Raw genomic sequence first — 22,260 nt, forward strand, 5'->3', positions numbered from 1 at the left:
AAAGACAGGGGGGGGTGGGAACCCAGAGGATGGGCAAGGGGTATATTCAGAGGAACAGAGGGAGAAAAGGAGAGTGAGAGAAAGAATGTGTGTAAAAAATAAATAACAGATGGGGTACGAGGGGGAGGTGGGGCATTAGCGGAAGTTAGAGAAGTCGATGTTCATGCCATCAGGTTGGAGGCTACCCAGACGGAATATAAGGTGTTGTTCCTCCAACCTGAATGTGGCTTCATCTTTACAGTAGAGGAGGGTGTGGATAGACATGTCAGAATGGGAATGGGATGTGGAATTAAAATGTGTGGCCACTGGGAGATCTTGCTTTCTCTGGCGGACAAAGCGTAGGTGTTCAGTAAAGCGGTCTCCCAGTCCACGTCGGGTCTCGCTAATATATAAAAGGCCACATCGGGAGCACCGGACGCAGTATATCACCCCAGCCGACTCACAGGTGAAGTGTCGCCTCACCTGGAAGGACTGTTTGGGGCCCTGAATGGTGGTAAGGGAGGAACTGTAAGGGCATGTGTAGCACTTGTTCCGCTTACACGGATAAGTGCCAGGAGGGAGATCAGTGGGGAGGGATGGGGGGGACGAATGGACAAGGGAGTCACGTAGGGAGCGATCCCTGCGGAAAGCAGAGAGAGGGGGGGAGGGAAAGGTGCTTAGTGGTGGGATCCCGTTGGAGGTGGCAGAAGTTACGGAGAATAATATGTTGGACCCGGAGGCTGGTGGGGTGGGGCGGAAGTTACGGAGAATAATATGTTGGACCCGGAGGCTGGTGGGGTGCGGCGGAAGTTACGGAGAATAAGATGTTGGACCCGGAGGCTGGTGGGGTGGGGCGGAAGTTACGGAGAATAATATGTTGGACCCAGAGGCTGGTGGGGTGGGGCGGAAGTTACGGAGAATAATATGTTGGACCCGGAGGCTGGTGGGGTGGGATATGTTGGACCCGGAGGCTGGTGGGGTGGGGCGGAAGTTACGGAGAATAATATGTTGGACCCAGAGGCTGGTGGGGTGGGGCGGAAGTTATGGAGAATAATATGTTGGACCCGGAGGCTGGTGGGGTGGGATATGTTGGACCCGGAGGCTGGTGGGGTGGGGCGGAAGTTACGGAGAATAATATGTTGGACCCAGAGGCTGGTGGGGTGGGGCGGAAGTTATGGAGAATAATATGTTGGTCCCGGAGGCTGGTGGGGTGGGATATGTTGGACCCGGAGGCTGGTGGGGTGGTGAGAGAAAGAATGTGTGTTTATAAATAAATAACGGATAGGGTACGAAGGGGAGGTGGGGCATTAGCGGAAGTTAGAAAAGTCAATGTTCATGCCATCAGGATGGAGGCTACCCAGACGAAATATAAGGTGTTGTTCCTCCAACCTGAGTGTGGCTTCATCTTTACATAGAGGAGGCCGTGGATAGACATATCAGAATGGGAATGGGATGCAGAATTAAAATGTATGGCCACTGGGAGATCCTGCTTTCTCTGGCTGACAGAGCGTAGGTGTTCAGCAAAACGATCTCTCACTCTGCGTTGGGTCTCGCCAATATATAGAAGGCCACATCGGCAGCACTGGATGCAGTATATCACACTGGCCGACTCACAGTTGAAGGGCCCAAAATATCGACTGTACCTCTTCCTAGAGATGCTGCCTGGCCTGCTGCGTTCACCAGCAACTTTCATGTGTGTTGCTTGAATTTCCAGCATCTGCTGAATTCCTTGTGTTTATGTCTTAAATGCATGTGTTTTCCATGGGAGGTCCATAGGTGTTCCTTCCTAATAACAGAAATTGCAAGAAATACGCAGTAGGTCAGACATATATGTGGAAAGATAAATGGAATTAACACTTAAGATCAAACACTTAGTAGCTTAACTAAAAATTTGTGATCAATATCTCCCTTGTTAAATCTGAGCACCCTTGTAATATTTGTTACTTCAGTACTTCTTTGATAATTCTCATTGAGATCTTTACTGTACTATTTGTTGCCCAATGATATGGAGACAATGACAGAGACTATACTTGCCAACAGGGTCTTCTGGCTATTGTCTTCATTCTTAAATACCAGAATGTTCAGTAAAAAGTTCTTCTAAATTTGTCTTCTATACACACTTCGTATGATAACTATCTGGCTATATGTAGACATACCTATATTGCTTCCAGTATGTGGTCTTTTGACTCTTACACCAGTAATATTACCACTGCTGCCTGAATGTGATCAGTATTTCTGTTCTTGAGCCTAAATGACTCTTATGTTTTGCCAACATATGTGCTTCTACTAACTCTCTGGCAGTATGTTTCTGTTGACTACCTCTCTAGAAAAACACAAAAGATTCTGCAGATGCTGGATGTCCAAAGCAATATTCGCAAAATGCTGGAGGAACTCAGCAGGTCAGGGAGCATTTATAGGGAGCAATAAATAGTCAACATTTCGGAACAAGGCACTTCATTGGGGGAGAGGGTTGGAGTAAGAAGTTGGAAGGTGATAGGTGGAAGAGATGATGGTCTGAAGAAGGAATCTCATAGGAAGTTACAGTGGACCATGAGAGAAAGTGAAGAAGGAAGTTTGTGATATTGTACGTCAGAGAAAGATTATTTATCAAAACAAATTAATCAGTTTTAATCGAATATCCACAATTTGTGCACGTATTGTAAAAAGGTATTACATTGAGAGCTTTGATTCATTTATTCCTGAGCTTTGATTTATATAAAATTTCAAAGCATATTTTAGGCTGTATTCCAGCAACTCTTCAGTCTGGGAAAGGTACATACAATTAGCCTATCCAGATATTTTGAATGAATTCCATTGGATTGGAATTTAGGAGATTTGAGATCTGATTGCAGATCAGTTGAAAGGATGGTGATATTATCTTGGGTTAGATTCTACACTGCATACAATCGCTTTGCATCGGTACATCTTAACTGGCAGATTTGTGGGACTCCTGAGCTCAAGCTGAAGTGCAGGATTCCACTCAACTAAATGCTCTCTGGGGACATTGGTATTGCATGTTTAATCCCCATAAAGCATCCATCAACAGATCACGGACTTATTCAAGATCCCCTATTGGAGAAATCTTCAGGCTGAACCAGCATCAGTTCAACTAGGTTTTGAAAAATATTGGCAGGATATTAATTACGTTGGTTTATTTTTCTTGACTTAGTTCAGTTGAATTGATTTAATTTAACTTAATTGTTTTATTATTATTGTCACTATTTTAATACTTTCATTTTCATAACTTCCTATTGTAATTTTATATTTTAATAGTTCCTGACCATTTTTGCTGGGTAGGATTTAAACTAATTTGGCAGAGGCGTGAGAACTGGAGTGATATGGAGCACCTTCATCGACTGACCAATCAAGAATCTACCAACCTCTGCCTTAAATACATATAAAGACTTGAACTCTATAGCTGCCTGTGGTAATGAATTGCATAAATTTGCAACTCTATGGCTAAAAAAATTCCTCCTCATCTCTGTTCTTAAAGGACGCTTCTCTATTCTGAGGCTGTGCCCTCTGGTCTTAGACTCTTCCACTATTGGAAACATCCTTTCCACAGTCACTCTATCAAGGCCTTTCACCATTCGGTAGATTTTAATTAGGTCACCCCTCATTCTTCTGAATTATATTGAATCCAGGCCTAGAGCATCAAATGGTCTTCATATGACAAGCTGTCAATCCTGGAATCATTTGCTTCCTTTGAACCCTCTCTAGTTTCAACATGTAATTTTTATGGTAAGGGGCCCAAAACTGCTCACAATACTCCAAGTGAGGGCTCACTAGTGCTTTATAAAGTCTTAACATTACATCCTTGCCTTTATATTCTACTCCTCTTGAAATGAATGCTAACATTGCATTTGCCTTCCTCACCACAGACTCAACCTGCAAACTAACATTTAAGGCATCTTGCACAAGGAATCCCCAGCTTTTATATTTCCAAGGACTCCCCCAGGACTTTGCACCTCAGATTTTTGTATTTTCTCTCCACCTAGAAAATAGTCTACCTTTTCATTTCTCCTACCAATGTGTATAACCAGACACATTCTGACTCTGTATCTCTTTGTCCATTTGCCTAATCTGTAAGTCCTTCTGTAGACTCTGTACTTCCTTAAAACTACCTGGCCCTCCATGTATCTATGTATATTCTGTAAACTTTGCAACAAAACTCTGTCAACCAAATTGTTGACGTATAACATAGAAAGAATCGGTCCCAACACAGACCCATGTGATAGGGTCATAAAGAAAGCTTTTGGCACTCTTGTCTGCATAAATCAATGTATTGAGTTAGGATATTATACTGAAATTGTGTAAGACATTGGTGAGGTCTAATTTGGATTATTGAGTGCAGTTTTGGTCACCTATCTACAGGAAAGATTAAATAAGTTAGAAAGTATGCAGGGATAATTTACAAGGGTTTTCTCAGGGCTTAAGTACCTGAGTAAGGAAAGATTAAAGGTTAGAACTTTATTTCCTAGGGTGTAGGCGATCGAGGGGAGATTTGATGGAGGTATACAAAATTGTGAGGGGGTAGATAGGCTAAATACAAGTAGGTTTTTTCCACTGAGATTGAGTGGAATACAACTGGAAGTCATGGGTTAAGGGTGAATGGTGAAATGTTTAAGGGGAACATGAGGGGGAATTTCTTCACTCAAAGGGTGGTGAGAGTGCAGAGCAAGCTACCAGTGCAAGTGGTGGATGTGGATTCGATTTCAACATTTAAGAGAAATTTGAATAGGAACATCGATGGGAGGGGTCTGGAGAGCTACAGTCCAGGTACTAGGCAGATTATTGGTCCAGCATGGACTAGGTAGGCTGAAGGGCCTGTTTCTGTGCTGTAGTAGTTTATGACTATGACTCTGAACAGAAATTTAAAATATTAAAATTTATATAATTACAAATTACAGAAGGACACCAGTTGGCCTCAAGGATATTTTACATTTAACCTTTGAGGTGCTAGTTTGTATTCCCACATATGTTGCAAATAATTGAATTCCTTTTTGGCACTGAGCTACATAATTATATAACAAATATTTTCAAAATTTCACAATTTTGACTCGTCAAATGATTTGAATCCGCAAGGCAAGAGGCTAACCAACATCTCCCAAAATGAGATAAATTGTAGATGGTTATATACTTGCAGACATGCTGCAAGGGATAAAGTGAGAGATAAAGTTTTCAGCCTCTGCAGTGGGAGATGTGTTGGAGGAAATGGAGAATGAGAAACGTAGCTTGTATCTGTAGGGGGCCTGGTGGCTTTTAAAATGCAAGCATGAACACAAGTTATGAACGCAAGAATATCAATAATAGATGTCAGGTTCTAAGGACCTGAATATAGTGCCATAAGTGAGCAGTCAATGTCAGTGAAAGCAAGTTCAAGTGTCAGATTCTACCAACTTTAAGGTAAGATATAACAGGACTAGGCCACTTGGTCCATCAGGACTGCTTTACTATTTCATCATAGTTGATCCAATTTTTCTCTCAGCCCCAAACTCTTGCCTTTTCCCCGTATCCCTTTATTTCCTAACCAATCAAGAATCTATCAGTCCTTGCCTTACATATGTAGACTTGGCCTCCACAACTGCCTGTGGCAAAGAATTCTGCAGATTTGCCCCTCTCTGGCTAAAGAAATTCCACCTCATCTCTGTTATAAAAGGACGACCCTCTATTCTGTGGCTCCGCTGGGCTGTCCGCACCAATCTCTGCAGAATTCTGCGATTAAGGAAGGTACAGTTCCCATATCAGGCAGTGATGCAGCCAGTCAGGATGCTCTCAATGGTGTGCCTATAGAAAGATATTAGCATTTGGGGACCCATACCAAACTTCCTCAACCGTCTGAGGTGAAAGAGGCGCTGTTGTGCCTTCACAGTTGGTGTGTACAGACTACTTGAGGTCCTCAGTGTTGTGGATGCTAAGGAACTTAAAGTTGTTTAACCTCACAACCCCAGATCCATTGATGTCAATAGGGGTTAGACCGTCTCCATTCCTCCTGTAATCCACAACCATCTCCTTTGTTTTGTTAAAATTGCATTTGCCTTCTTCACCACAGACTCAACCTGAAAATTAACCTTTAGGAAATCCTGCACAAGGATTCCCAAGTCCCTTTACACCTCAGTTTTTTGTATTTTCTCTCAATTTAGAAAATAGTCAACTCTTTTATTTCTTTTACCAAAGTGCATGACACTTCCAGACACTGTATTCCATCTGCCATTTCTTTGCCTATTCTCTTAATGTGTCTGTCTTTTTGTAACCTTTTTGCTCAAAATTATCTGCCCCTCCACTTATCTTCATATTGTCTGCAAACTTTGCAACAACGCCATTAATTCTTCAATCCAAATCATTGGCATATACCATAAAAAGAATCAGCCTTGACACAGACCCCCGTAGAGCACCACTAGTTACCAGCAGCCAGCCAGAAAAGACTTTCTTTATTTCCACTCTTTGCCTCCTGTCAATCAGCTACAGTCTTATCTATGCTAGAATCTTTCCTGTAATACCATGGGACTGTAGCTTGTTAAGCAGCCTCATGTGTGGCACCTTGTCAAATGCCTTCTGAACATCAACCGTTTCTCCTTTGTCTGTCCTGCTTGTTCCAACAGATTTGTCAGGCAAGATTTTCCCGTGAGAAAACCATGCTGATGAAGGCCTATTTAATCTTGTGCCTCTGAGTGCCCTGAGAGCTCATCCTTAAAAATTGACTCCAACATCTTCTCAACCACTGAGGTCAGCCTAACTGGCCTATAGTTTCCTTCCTTCTGCCACTCTCCCTTCTTGAAGAGTGGAGTGACATTTACAATTTTCCAGTCTTATGGAACCATTCCATAATCCAGTGAGTCCTGAAAGATCATTACTAATGCCTCCATGACTTACTTCGCTCCCTCTTTCAGAACTCTGGGGTGTACACCATCTGGTCCAGGTACCTTATCTATCTTCAGACCTTTTAGTTCCCCGAGAACCTTCTCTCTAGTTACGGTAACTTCACATACTTCATTCCCCCTGACACCTGAAACTTCCACCATATTGTTGGTATGAAGACTGATACAAAATACTGTCATGTACCCTGTGACGGGGATAAAGAAACCAGCAGAAATAGAAACCACTTTGGAGTCTAGTATTGCTATAAACTACTAATATTTATTAGTAACTACGCAATACAGTAATATAAATGAGGATAAATCACACAGGTTAGCAACGATTATATATATAAGTACGTAAATCGGTAAGTGTGGATATATATGTATGAAAACCAAGCTTCTTTAATTCTAGGGGTAAAAAGATACAGTCTTACGATGTTGAGTATAGTTCAGTTCAGTTCGTGGTATGTAGTTGAATAGCGATGTGGAGAGAGAGAGAGAGAGTGAGTTGAGTCTTCAGGTGAGCTGTTGCCGTCGATCTTCTCGTCGTCCTCTGAAATCCTTCACTAGTCACCGACTGTGACTTTAACCAGGGGGACCGGTTTTCCTGTGGTGGAGCTATCACTCCGGCAAGGGTGGACACATAGACAACTGCCCACCAGTCAACCCCTTTTTTTCCTTCCACTATAAGAGCGATTGGATCGATCCGCCTGATCGATCCTCCAAAACCCACTTTCTCTGCGGGCACAACAATGCTCATTCAGTGTCCAGATCATGTGTCTGAGGTCTGTATCATCTGATCTCCTATTTATCTCACGGTACTGAGCATCAACAGTCATTCAAATAATCCCTCCTTCCTTTGTCTGTGAAGAAATGCAAGCAGGCAATCTTCCTTGGAAGTAACATCAATAATGTCCTGTCGGTCACCAAAGCAACTTTCGAGCTGCTCGGTGCTGTCTCCAAACCCAACTCAGTAGAAATCCAAAGTTACTTCCAATGCCTTAAAGTGACAGTCCAACTGTTAATCTTTCTGTCTGTCTGTCTGTCTCTCTCTCTCTCTCTCTCTTTTCAAAAGCAACATATCGGTGGTAAATAACCTTCTCTCTCTCTCTTCAAAAGCACAGTTAATAAGAGTACTCCAGGATCTCCTCGCACTCCCCTTCCTCAGAGAAAAAAAATTGACGAAGACGATTTTTTTTGTCTAAATGTAAATTATAGAGTTTGGAACAATACAGATAAAATCATCAGATGACTGAGCAAAAATGTGTACAATTTCCAACTTAATATCTGGATAACTAATCAGTGTTATGTACCCCGTAACTGGGTTGCCAAACCAGCGGAAATGGACCACTTAGTTGGAGTCTGGTTTACTAGAAACTAATAAAGTTTTATTAAAGAAATAAGTAACACAGTACTTTAATCGTAAGGATATAAATGCAACAGGTTAGCAATGATAAAACACACATGTACACAGAACTAGGATAATAGGAATCAATCAAGCTCTACCGTAGTCTCGGGGTAAAATGATCAGTCTCAAGTGACGCAGAATTCAGTTCAGCTCAGTACAGTTCGCAGTAATCGCTGTTGTGCCGTTGGAGAGAGAGAGAGAATGCAAATTTTGATTCAAACAGACCTTTGATGTTCTTCACAGTTAGTTTTTGGGCGAACCCTTTTATGTCTTCTGTGGTCACCGACTGTGACCCCTCCGTTCCCGATACGACCGTTCTTCCACGGTGAACCCGGCACCCAGGCAAGGGTGGACACACACACCAGGTTCCCGCCGATCGTCCCTTTTCACCCTGTCAGTCTATGGTCGGTTCCCTCAAACCAGACCTCCGACTCTCACCAACTTGTGGGGGCACACCGCTCTTCCAGGGTCTCGTTATCTCGTGATCTCATGGTGTGTGTCGTGCCTTAGCGAACCTGTTCTTTTTATCCCCCTGCTGGGGTATCGCCAGTCCATCAAACTTCAAACATTTCAGGTTCAAAGCAACCGGTCTGTCAATATTCTGAAATGTGTTTCTGGTTAATCTCTCTCTTCTCTCTTATTAGCATTTTGAATGTTTCTCCATTGTCTCGCTTATCTCTCTCTCATTAGCATCAATCTTCTGACAACTTGGTTTTTCGTCACATCAGCTATAACATTGTCAGTACCTTTCACATGTTTGATTTTTTAAGTCACCTTCCTGCAATATCAGACTCCAATTTAACAACCTTCTATTCTTATCCTTCATCTTAGTTAGAAACATCGACGGATTATAACCCCTGTAAACCACACGTGGTCTTTGAGCAACAGAAAGGTTTTGAGGTCTCTGGGCATAGGCCTCAAAATGTTGTAAAGCCAGAATAAGTGCTAGTAATTCCTTTTCAACAGTTGAATAATTTTTCTGGTGTACATTAAAGTTCTTTGAGAAATAAGCTACTGGATGTTCAATGTCATCCACTCCCTTCTGTAACAGTACTGCCCCAGCAGCTTCATCACTAGCACCTGTTGTTATAGAACATGGCTTTGAAAAATCAGGTGCTTTGAGCACAGGATGATAACACAGGATGGTGTCCAGACGTTCAAATACCTCCTGGCAAAGGTCACTCCATTCAAATCTTTCACTCTTCCCCAGGAGTTTTTTTTAGGGGAAGAGCGATGTCAGCAAAGTTCTTACATAACTTATGATAATACCCAACCATTCCTAAAACCCTTCTCAAAGCTTTCTTGCTGGTCAGAACAGGAACTTCAGCAATAGCTTGAACCTTGGCCTGTACAGAAGCCAGTTGGCCTTGGCCCACCACATAACCCAGATATGTGACTGTGGCATGGCCAAACTCACTTTTAGCGAGCTTCACAGTAAGATTGGCCTTAGAAAGTCTGTCAAACAGTTTCTCTACTGCTGCAATATGTTCTTCCCATGTGTCACTCCAGGCTACTGGGTCATCAATATAGGTCTCTGTGTTTTCTAACCCTCCAATCACAGAATTGATTATTCTTTGAAATGTTTCTGGAGCATTCTTCATCCCAAAGTGTAAAACATTGTATTCATACAGTCTAGACGGTGTCACAAATGCTGATATCTCTTTAGCCCTCTTTGTTAAAGGAACACCCCGGTATCCTTTTAACAAGTCAATCTTAATGAGGTATTGAGCCTTCCTCACTCTATCAATACAGTCATCCATTCTCTCTCCTTGTTCTTTCCTGTTTCTAATTTCTTGTTCAACCATTTTATTTTTCTCAAAGTTCACTCTGTGAGGATGCCATTTCATAAGCTGGGCTGAATTCATAATGACGTGATGCATTGCACCTGTGTACCATTTCAAAACACCAATTAGTCCTTTTACTTGTTTTTTCAGTTTTGGGTCCAACTGGTGGACCTTATCAGTAATATTTTCCGAAAAAATGGAATTCTGACATCTGGGTGAGTCTAGATTCAATGGGTAAACATGTCTTTCCATTCCATTATCAGATTTCACAACTCCATTTTGTTCTATAACAATTCTCCCAGCTGCAATTCTGGCAAACAAGTGTCTTATTTTGACTCAACCATTTTGTAAACTTTCCTTAGCAAGGACACACAGCTTACTAAATCCCTTCCAGAGTTCTCTGAGTAGGGTCAAAGGTCCTTTTGGCCTGTAACTGAACACAGGTTCCAACAAATTACCCTTCACTGCCTTCTGAATCGAATCTCCACCACTAATTAACAAGAGGGGAACCCCCTTGTTCCAATTTTCCTCATTTCTCACACAATGATGTCCACCTAAAGGCATACATGGAAACATAGAAAATAGGTGTAGGAGTAGGCCTTTCAGCCCTTTGAGCCTGCACCGCCATTCATTACGATCATGACTGATCATCCAACTCAGAACCCTATACCTGCCTTCTCTCCATACCCCCTGATCCTTTTAGCCACAAGGGCCTTATCTAACTCCCTCTTAAATATTGCCAATGAACTGGCCTCAACTGTTTCCTGTGGCAGAGAATTCCACAGATTCACCACTCTCTGTGTGAAGAAGTTTTTCCTCATCTTTGTCCTAAAAGGCTTCCCCTTTATCCTCAAACTGTGACCCCTCATTCTGGACTTCCCCAACATTGGGAACGATCTTCCTACATCTAGCCTGTCCAATCCCTTTAGAATTTTATACGTTTCAATCAGATCACTCCTCAATCTTCTAAATTCCAGAGCGTATAAGCCTCGTCGATCCAGTCTTTCATCATATGAAAGTCCTGCCATCCCAGGAATCAATCTGGTGAACCTTCTTTGTACCCCCTCTATGGCAAGAATGTCTTTCCTCAGATTAGGGGACCAAAACTGCACACAATACTCTAGGTGTGGTCTCACCAAGGCCTTGTACAACTCCAGTAGAACCTCCCTGCTCCTATACTCGAATCCTCTTGCTATGAATGCCAGCATACCATTCGCCTTTTTCACCACCTGCTGTACCTGCATGCCAACTTTCAATGACTGGTGGACAATGACACCCGGGTCTCGTTGCACCTCCCCTTTTCCTAATTAGCCACCATTCAGATAATAATCTGTTTTCCTGTTCTTGCCACCAAAGTGGATAACCTCACATTTATCCACATTAAATTGCATCTGCCATGAATTTGCCCACTCACCTAACCTATCCAAGTCACCCTGCATTCTCTTAGCATCCTCCTCACAGCTAACACTGCTGCCCAGCTTTGTGTCATCCACAAACTTGGAGATGCTGCATTTAATTCCCTCGTCTAAGTCATTAATATATATCGTAAACAACTGGGGTCCCAGCACTGAGCCTTGCGGTACCCCACTAGTCACTGCCTGCCATTCTGAAAAGGTCCCGCTTATTCCCACTCTTTGCTTCCTGTCTGCCAACCAGTTCTCTATCCACATTAATACCATACCCCCAATACCGTATGCTTTAAGTTTGCACACTAATCTCCTGTGTGGGACCTTGTCAAAAGGTACTGTAAGCCATGTTTAAAATTTCAGCCTTGTAATCTTTCAAAACCACCACGTGACTTGCAGGCTCTGTGGCTGGTCTCCACCTCCTCATCACCACCCCATCTTTAAGGTGACATTCCACTGACTCTCTCTGAACCTCTTCTCCTGTGAGAGTTATCTCTCTTAAAACCACCATTCCAGAATCTCGCTTCTGTTCCTCTGTAAATTCCCTCCTTAATAAAGACAAACCTTTCTTATACACCTTACTCTTATCAATTGTACTACCCTCTAAGTCCTGCTGAAATCTGGAAGGTAGAAAACTCTGTGATACATCATAATAATTTAAACCTCTGGTGTTGCTATTGCAGGCCTTAACAGCAGCTTTGCTCATCAGCTGCATTGCTGAAACACTCTTGTCTTAGAGAGCTGTCAACATGCCTGCATTGTTTACCAAATTCTGCATCATCATCAGGCTGATGAGAATTAGTAAACATTATGAAAGAGACCAAATAAACTACCCATCTGATTACGATCTATACTTCAACTTGCTTCCATAGCAACTTCCACTCCAAAACCATAACAATTTTCTTCCTTCTCCATAACATTATACTGCCTAATGTTATGATGTCACAGGTGTTCAAATGTCCAAACAGAATTCAGCAGAGCCATACATCTTCACTCAGCAGGCTTTTGTCCTGCAAGCATGGTCAAAGGTCGCACAATCGTTTCAACCTTTCCCAGCACTTTATCCAAAAATCCAGGAACAGCACTTTCTCCATTATATTCAACAACACTGAACTCACCAATTTCCACTTCATGACCAACTTGTAAAACACGGTCAAATACAAATGACTGAAAATCCTCACTTTCTTCTGGTACCAAGGTTAATCCCTTACTCACTGAACCAAGTCCATCTGACACAAAAGGACTACATTCCCTTTCAACCAAGTCAGACACCTCAGACCTTAACTGAGTTTCAACACAAAGTTCAGTACCCTGTGAATCCACAGGTACTTCAACAACCTGAACACAGGCAATCAGGACAGCTGCCTCTTCTAGGCCATCACCACTAGTCCCAGTTTCAAATTCCAGGTTACCATGATCCTCCCAGCTACTCTCTGGGAAACTCTCATCCAGAGCAAACTCAACCTCCTGGGTTAAAATTCTTCATCTGCTTTCTTATCAAACCCCTTCAGGGTAGAGGCATCCTCTGCAACTGGGTATGCCTTTACCTCATCAGGAACACAACTTTTAAATTCATCACACAAAACTAGTTCTTCTGAGCTGTAAAAATCATCAGGGTCCGACTCTAAACCTCTTTGCTGCAACCTCTCCCTTTTAAACTGTCTCTGCCTTTCTGCCTCGTGATCTTCACGTTGCCATTTCTCCCTCTTGAGCTGTCTCTGTCTTTCTGCCTCTTCTCTCTGTCTCAAGCTGTTTTAATTTCAATTCATGCTCCCTTCTTAATATTTCCAACAGAAGCTGAAGCTCATCCTCAGTAGGTTCACCTTCCACGAACAACTCTAATGCCTCCTCATCAAATGTTCCCTTATCTATATAATATTCAACTATTTTCCTTTGAATTTCTACTTTCGTCATACCTCTCTTTACCTCAACTTTCAATTCTTTAGCGATGTCCCGCAACTCATACTTTTTAGCTAACTTCAATGTCACCAGGTCTGGTGATTTCATAAAGTCCCTAACATCCATTCCTGCTGTTTTTCTACACAACTAAATCAAAAGGGATTTTCCCCAATCAAATCAAACCAGCCTCCTGATCAATTTGTTCATATCCCGGATGAGCCCCCAATTTATGTCACGTACCCCGTGACGGGATAAAGAAACCAGCAGAAATAGAAACCACTTTGGAGTCTAGTATTGCTATAAACTACTAATATTTATTAGTAACTACGCAATACAGTAATTAAATGAAGATAAATCACACAGGTTAGTAATGATTTTATATATATAAGTACGTAAATCAGTAAGTGTGGAAATAAAAAACAAGCTTCTTTAAGTCTAGGGGTAAAAAGATACAGTCTTACGATGTTGAGTAAAGTTCAGTTTAGTTCAGTTTGTGGTATGTAGTTGAATAGCGATGGAGAGAGAGAGAGCGCGCACGAGAGAGAGAGTGAGTGAGTGAGTTGAGTCTTCAGATGAGCTGTTGCCGTCGATCTTCTCGTCGTCCTCCGAAATCCTTCACTAGTCACCGACTGTGACTTTAACCAGGGGGACCAGTTTTCCTGTGGTGGAGCTATCACTCCAGCAAGGGCGGACACATAGACAACTCCCCACCAGTCAACCCCTTTTTTTCCTTCCACTATAAGAGCGATTGGATCGATCCGCCTGATCGATCCTCCAAAACCCACTTTCTCTGCGGGCACAACAATGCTCATTGTGTCCAGATCATGTGTCTGAGGTCTGTATCATCTGACCTCCTATTTATCTCACGGTACTGAGCATCAACTGTCATTCAAATAATCCCTCCTTCCTTTGTCTGTGAAGAAATGCAAGCAGGCAACCTGTCCTTGGAAGTATCATCAATAATGTCCTGTCAGTCACTATAGCAACTTTCAAGCTGCTCGGTGCTGTCTTCAAACCCAACTCAATAGAAATCCAAAGTTATTTCCAATGCCTTACAGTGACAGTCCAACCGTTAATCTTCGTGTCTCTCTCTCTCTCTCTCTCTCTTTTCAAAAGCAACATATCGGTGGTAGATAACTCTCTCGCTCTCTTCAAAAGCACAATTAATAAGAGTACTCCAAAATCTCCTCACAATACTTATTCAGTTTGGCTGTCATTTTATTGCTCCCCATTGGTACCTTTTAAGCATCGTTTTCCACTTGTCATATTCACTCTCACTTCTCTTTTACACTTTATGTATCTGAACAATCTTTTGTATCATCTTTAATATTATTGGCTAGGTTACTTTTGTATTCCATCTTTACCTTAATGGCTTTTTTAGTTGTCTTCTGTTGGTCTTGAAAAGCTTCCCAATCCACTAAATTCCTATTAAATTTTGCTATATTATATGCCTACACTTTGGCTTTTCTGTTGGCCTTGACTTCTCTTCTTAACCACGGTTGTGTCATCTTTCCTTTAAAATACTACTTCTTTGGGATGTATATATCCTGTGTGTTCCAAATTGCTTCCAGAAATTCCTGCCATTGCTGCTCTGCCATTGTCCCTGCCAGTGTTCTTTTTCAACCAATTCTGACCAGCTCCTCTCTCATGCCTCTGTAATTTCCTTTACTCCACTGTAATACTGATTCATCTAACTTTAGTTTCTCCTTCAAAGATTTCAGGGTGAAATCTATCATATTATGATCACTTTCTCCTTGGGGTTCTTTTACCTTAAGCTCTCTAATAAATTCTGGTTCATTGCACAACACCTAATCCATAATAGCTGATCCTCTAGTGGGCTCAACCATGAGCTACTAATAAGCTATCTTATAGGTACTCTAGAAATTCCCCCTCCTGGAATCCAGCACCAACCTAATTTTCCCAATCTACCTGCATATTGAAGCCCTCATGATTATTGTAATATTGCCCTTTTGGCATGCATTTTCTATCTCCCATTGTAATTTGTAGGCTACATCTATAGTACTGTTTGGGGTCTGTACAGAATTCCCATCAGGGTTTTTTCACACTTGCAGCTACTCAGCTTTATCCACAATGCTTCAACAACTGCCAAGCCTGTCACCTCTTTCTAATGATTTGATTTCATTTTTATCAACTGAGCAATGTCGCCCCCCCCCAGTCTTCTGTGTGTCCTTTCAATACATTGTGTATCCTCAGACTTTAAGCTCCCAACTGAAATCTTCCTTCAGCCATGATTCAGTGATGCCAACAAAGGCATACGTGCCAATCTGCCACAGTGCTGCAAGTTCATATGCCTTATTCCGTATACTGCACACATTCAAATACAACGCCTTCAGTCCTGATTTTCACTCTTTTCAATTCTGTTTGCCTTTCACATTGCGACTCATCTTGTTGACTGCAAATTTGCCCTATCAATAGCCTCTTCTCACTACACATTGCCTCTGTTTGTAAATGAGCTATCTCACCTGCTACACTATTATCTGCCTTTCCAATGAGACTTCTTGCATTGAAATCTATGCAGCTCAGAGTGCTAGTCGCACCATGCTTAACCTTTTGATTCCTAACTTTGTCCGAGGTCTTACCAACATCTGCCTCCACAAACTCTCCACTAACTGTTCTGGCACTCTGGTTCTCATCCTCTTGCAACTCTGGTTTAAATTCCACCATGCAGCATTAACAAACCTTCTCACGAAGATATTAGTCCCCCTCTAGTTCAGTTGCAAGCCATTCCCTTCAGTACAGGTCCCACCTTCTCTGGAAGGGAGCCTAATGATCCAAAAATCTTATGCCCTCCCTCTTACGCCAACTCCTTAGCCATATATTACACTGTATAATCTTCCAAGTTCTGGCCTCACTAGCATGTGGTACGTATAGTAATCCTGAGATCATTACCCTGGAGGTCGTGCCTTTTAATTCAGCATCTTACTCCCTATCCCTGTAGGCTATTCTTGTCCATAAAATTCACCACATTTAATTTATTCCAATTTTGTTCCACAGAAGTTGAGAAGTCCAGCGCTGTAATTTAAAAATTACAAAATTTTGAAAACAGCCATCATGACTGTTGAAATGCTAAAATTTAGCCGTTGAAGAGCATCAATACAAGTACATAATTTTATCATCAAAACCTGGAAAGGAGAAAATACAAAGGAACATCAGAGATGCTGTAACCATGGTCCATCTGCAAGAAAGGAGTTAAATGTGTGGAGAAGATGGTGGCGCGACGGCAGCACGCACGGCCTTTCCGGTGATGAATATCTGTTATCTGTCAAGTAGGGGACCGTGCACAATTCTGATTTGATGGAGACAGACGTGACAGTACGGAGGAACATCTGGAAAACTTCTGAAATGCCCACTTTGCTGCCACTGCCACTATGTGGTAACCAGAATCTCTGGAGCAGAAGGCTCCGAAATCCTCGGCTTTGATTGTTTCAGCGGCCGGGGCTAAGTCGAAGTCGCTCGGCAGAGGATGGCGCTCGGGAGGCTGTATCGGAAGGGCTGGTCGGAGGCTCGAAATTTTCAGATGGATGGACTCAGTGTCGGCTGCTTCCAAGGCATCGGCAGTTGACGGTGCCTGGAGGTTTATGGCAGGGAGTTTCTCCCTTTTGCCGCCTGCTATCGGGGACTTGGGAGTCGATCGACTCGGGGACTTTTGAGACTTTTTTTTACCGTGCCCATGGTTTGTTCTTCATCAAATTATGGTATTGCTTTGCACTGCTGTAACTTTCTGTTATAATTATGTGGTTCTGTCAGTGTTAGTCTTTGGTTTGTCCTGTTTTCTGTGATATCACTCGGGAAAAACATTGTATCATTTCTTAATGCATGTATGCATTTCTAAATGACAATAAAAGAGGACTGAGTGTTCTCATAACTAAAAAAAAAAATCCAACTGTGATATTACAGAGGGTCTTACAGCTATCTGCCATGCAATATCATTGCTCTCGGAATTACAATTTGGTTTTTGGCTGTCTGTTCAGGGGTCATGATCTTCAGTATCAAAGCATTAGCCATTAGATCAACTGCTTTCAACCTCTCTAAAGTTGTTGGTTCTTATCGATCGTCAAGAAATTGACCTGATCATCCACAGAAACCTGTCTTAGTCATATGTTTACTCTTTAAAGGCAAGTGAGCCATGATACAAACTAACGGTACACAACAGTAAAGACAAGTGTCAGATAAAGCTGCATCATTGCCCAACATTTAGCTCAATCTTTTTTGCTCTGATGCTGCCCATTTTCACCAACAAATGTCTTGCGGATTGGAGTTAATTAGAAACCTTTCAGCTTATGATAGCTATACCCCAGATCAAGATCTCTGTAGAGGAGCTACAATATTTAGATGGCCCTGAGGCCGAGACCACAACTTCATCATCTCATTCACCAATGCATATAAGGAGGACCTTGTATTCAATGACTGCAAGGCCTAGACCTCTATCAACCTGTCCCTAAGGTACCATGCTCTGCTCCAGCAATAAAGGTTAATGACAGGGCTCGAGAAAACATGTCACATTTGCAATTTTTTAGTATAAGATAAAATGCACCTCCACAGCCCTTGGTCAATTGATGAAAAGTGTTTTTGAAGATCAATACTTTAGGCTGACAAAGCCACTATCATCACTAGATTTTGCTTCCGAATTAGGTAATACCGCATTCCATAATGCCCTCTTTTGATAACTGGAAAACTAGTTAAATGTTTTGATTGCCAGGCCTCTAATCCTCATAAAGCATGTAGTTGCAAAACTCTAGTCAGCAATATTAATTTTCTGAAGCTAATTTACAAATATATAAATATTGAAGTACTTCAGTGCTTTCTTTCATCTTCAACTGTGAATAATGTTTTTCCATGTTAGTCTGTAACAGATAATAATCCATGTTTCATTCAGGCTCTGTGCAATTTAATCAAACATGGAACCAACTTTGGAAAGTCTGGAAAACATCTAAATTGGTAGAGATCAGGTGCTAAACCATTTGTTTCTACTTATACTTTTATATTTGCATTGGATTACACCCTGCCAAAGAACAGAATGTGTACAGGATATCGTCACAAATGGGGCATTTTTGTCCTCCTCAGCATAAATCCCATGGATCATGATCACCCAAAGCTGTCACTGCTGGCATTCTATTGTTTCACTGTATTTAGCCAGCTGTTGTGCTTGGTGTTTGCCTCAATGCAGTGGAAGTCACAAGAGTGTTTTATGACTCTTTTTGCAAATTAAAATTTAGGAGCACAAGATACCAGAAGGTTCAAGGGTTGAAAGTAAGTTTATATCAAAGTACATATATGTCATCATATATAATTCAGAGATTCAATTTCTTGTCAGCACACTCATTAAATTCACTTACCATAATAGGATCAATGAAGGACATAAACCTGTGCAAAAACATAAAAAGATATAATAATAATAAATAAATAAGCAATAAGTATCGAGAATATGAGATGAAGAATCCTTGAAAGTGAGTCCTTTGGTTGTGAAAACATTTCAGTGATGAGGCAAATGATATTGAGTGAAGTTATCTCCTTTTGTTCAGGAGCCTGATGGTTGAGGGGTAGTAACTGTTCTTGAACCTGGTGGTGTGAGTCCTGAGGCTCCTGCACCACCTTCCTGATGGCAGCATTGAGAAGAGAGTATAACCTGGATGGTTGGGTTCCTGATGATGAATGCTGTTCCCTGAAGATGAGCTCAAAGGTGATCGAGAGAATGTTTCTCCCTCCCCTCCCCCCATCTTTTAAATCTACTCAGCTTTTTTTCCTCCAGTCCTGCCAAAGGGTTTCGGTCTGAAACGTCGACTATACTCTTTTCCATAGATGCTGCCTGGCCTGCTGAGTTCCTCCAGCATTTTGTGTGTGTAGTTAGGAATGTGTCTGGATGGGTGTGTCTATTGGCAACTCTCAAGAAATTAAACACAATCCAAGATAAAGCAGCTTATTTGATCAGTACTCTATTCTAAATATTTATTCCCTCCACCACCAACCCCACTGCCTCCCTCACCATGAAGGACAAGGATCACAGGTGCATGGAAAAGTCATCAGCTTCAAGAAAGGAATTCCTCCTAAGTCACATACCATCTTATCTCAAATAACTGCTGTCTTTACTTCATGTTTTTGAATCTATTTACTGGAATTCTGATCTGTGGAAAATAAATAAATTGTATGTTTAAATACTATGTGTGTCATTCTGTCTAGTATCCTCGTAACTATTATGGTGTTTTATCTTATGCCAGTTGCAAGCTATTCCCTCTAGTCCAAGTGCTATTAGGCTAAATGTTAGGGGAAAGTGTAATCTGAATATTTGATTTATGGAACCTGTTAGAAATCAGGGTATGGACTCTGATATGTGGAAAAGTGAGGTCTTTGATTGAACAATTATATGGCATTCTTCGATAATTCTGCTATTTGGATATGTGTACAAGACCTCCTTGAAAATCTGCAGCTTTGTGGGTGCTCTGACCTGGCATGGAGGCAAATGAATTGAAGCATTGATGATGCAGAACATTAGTTATCCAAAGGTTTAGTTATTGAAGTTTTCATTTGAGGAAAGGCAATGAGTTTCCATTTTTTGTTCTTGAATCATTTCAATCCTAATCCTTCCTGTTGTGCAACATACTCCATAAATATGCCAAAGTAGAGTAATGCCTAAGAAGAATAATGTGAGTTGCTTAATGACTATCGCCCAGTAGCACTCACATCTACCGCGATGAAAAGCTTTGAGACATTTGTCATGAGACGTTGGTCATGACTAGACTGAACTCCTGCCTCAGCAAGGACCTGAACCCATTGAAATTTGCCTATTGCCATTATAGGTTAACGGCAGATGCAGTCTCAATGGCTCTTCACATAGCTTTAGACTACCTAGACAACACAAACACCTATGTCAAGATGCTGTTCATTGCCTATACTCAGCAGTTAATACCATCATTCCCACAATCCCGACTGAGAAGTTGCAAAACTTGGGCCTCTGTACCTCCCTCTGCAATTGGATTTTCGACTTCCTAATCGGAAGACCACAATCTGTGCGGGTTGGTGATAACATCTCCTCCTCATTGACTATCAACACTGGTACACCTTAGGGGTGTGTGCTTAGCCCACTGCTCTACTCTTTGTATATCCATGATTATGTGGCTAGGCATAGCTCAAATACCATTCATAAATTTGTTGATGATACAACCATTGTTGGTAGAATCTCAGGTGTTGACGAGAGGGCGTACAAGATTGAGATATGCCAACTAGTGGAGTGGTGTCACAGCAACAACCTGGCACTCAACGTCAGGAAGGATAAGATGAAGGAACACATACCAATCCTCATAGAGGGATCAGATGTGGAGAGAATGCACAGTTTCAAGTTCCTGGGTGTCAAGATCTCTGAGGACCTGACCTGGTCCCAACATATCAATGCAGTTATAAAGAAGGCAAGACAGCGGCTATACTTCTTTAGGAGTTTGAAGAGATTTAGCATGTCAACAAATACACTCAAAAACTTCTATAGATGTACCGTGGAGAACATTCTGACAGGCTGTGTCATTGTCTGGTATGGGGGAGTGGAGGGGTGGGGGGGCGGTGGTGCTCCTGCACAGGATTGAAAGAAGCGGCAGAGAGTTGCAAATTTAGTCAGCTCCATCTTGGGTACTAGCCTACAAAGTGCCCAGGACATCTTCAAAGAGTGGTGTCTCTGAAAGGCAGCGTCCATTATTAAGGACCTCCAGCACCCAGGGCATGCTCTTTTCTCGCTGTTACCATCAGGTAGGAGGTACAGAAGCCTGAAGCGATTCAGAAACAGCTTCTTCCCCTCTGCCATCCGATTCCTAAATGGACATTGAACCCTTGGACACTACCTCACTTTTTAATATATATTATTTCTGGTTTTTGCACTGTTCAGTCTCTTCAATATACGTAAACTGTAATAGATTTACTTATTTATATTTTTATTTAATTATTTATTATTTCTTCCTTCTTCTTCTTCTTCTTCTATATTATGTATTGCATTGAACTGCTGCTGCTAAGTTAACAAATTTTACGAACAATGCCGGTGATAATAAACCTGATTCTGATTCTGAAGTAAAACACTCCACTTGCCTCTCTGAAAACTATGCATGGCACAGATATTTGAAATGCTTCTAGAGAAACAAACTTTTGTAACTTAACCTCTCCCTCTATTGCATTTGAACTGATAGACCCCAAAAGATAAAAACGGCAAGGGGATTTATTATCTCCAAATGGCCTCTAATACAGAATGTGCAAGAGAATTAATTCAATAATGCTAGATGCACAGGGCTTTATCTAGTGGAATTTGAGTACTGTTGTTCTAGGAATCACCTATGCTGCAAAGCACAATGTCATGTTTAAGGTGCCCTAATAGTCACAGTGGCTGGAGGAATGATTTTGATTATTATGAAAGGACGTGCTTACAACCTGACAATTTTCTTTGCATCATTAAAGTTAATATACTAAATATAACTGGTAGGAAATTATTCATGAACTACTGTTAGCAGTGTGTTTCTGACAAATCAGAAATTAATATGATAATTTATAAATGGAAGTTAATTGTGAGAACATAATGTTTGTGTAACATTTATTAAAAGGTATGTTCATTGGTTGCTCTAGTAAATCATAATTTTAGTTGTGTTTGATGTGCTAGTACCAGACATTGTTCTGAGCATTGGGTAACATTTTATTATGCCCTTTAAAGATGAAATAATATTCAAATAATTTATTTACTCAACAGATAAAGAAGATTATAAAATGCATATTTTTGTATTGATAGGATTCTGACTTACCTATTGACACAAGAGTGAACCCTTACCTTGCTCAGATGAAAAGTACTCCCAGTATTTTGCTTCGATCAGGTGGATGTAAGATGACAAAGACTCTCAAAGTTCATGAGCTGGCAGTGAGCTGGTAAGTAAAATACGTTTGTA

General features: G+C 41.5%; 1 protein-coding gene across 2 annotated transcripts in view; it reads left to right on the forward strand.

Moving 5' to 3' along the window:
- Window positions 1-22,260, forward strand: part of LOC134348350 (sperm-associated antigen 16 protein) — an 856,325-nt gene that overhangs the window by 72,565 nt on the left and 761,500 nt on the right. For both annotated transcript variants that reach the window (XM_063051565.1, XM_063051566.1), the window contains one exon: window positions 22,107-22,240. In XM_063051565.1, coding sequence (XP_062907635.1) covers window positions 22,107-22,240 — 134 coding nt within the window. The remainder of the gene's footprint in view (window positions 1-22,106; window positions 22,241-22,260) is intronic.

This window comes from Mobula hypostoma, chromosome 6 (assembly GCF_963921235.1).
Source record: "Mobula hypostoma chromosome 6, sMobHyp1.1, whole genome shotgun sequence".
NCBI lineage: Eukaryota > Metazoa > Chordata > Chondrichthyes > Myliobatiformes > Myliobatidae > Mobula > Mobula hypostoma.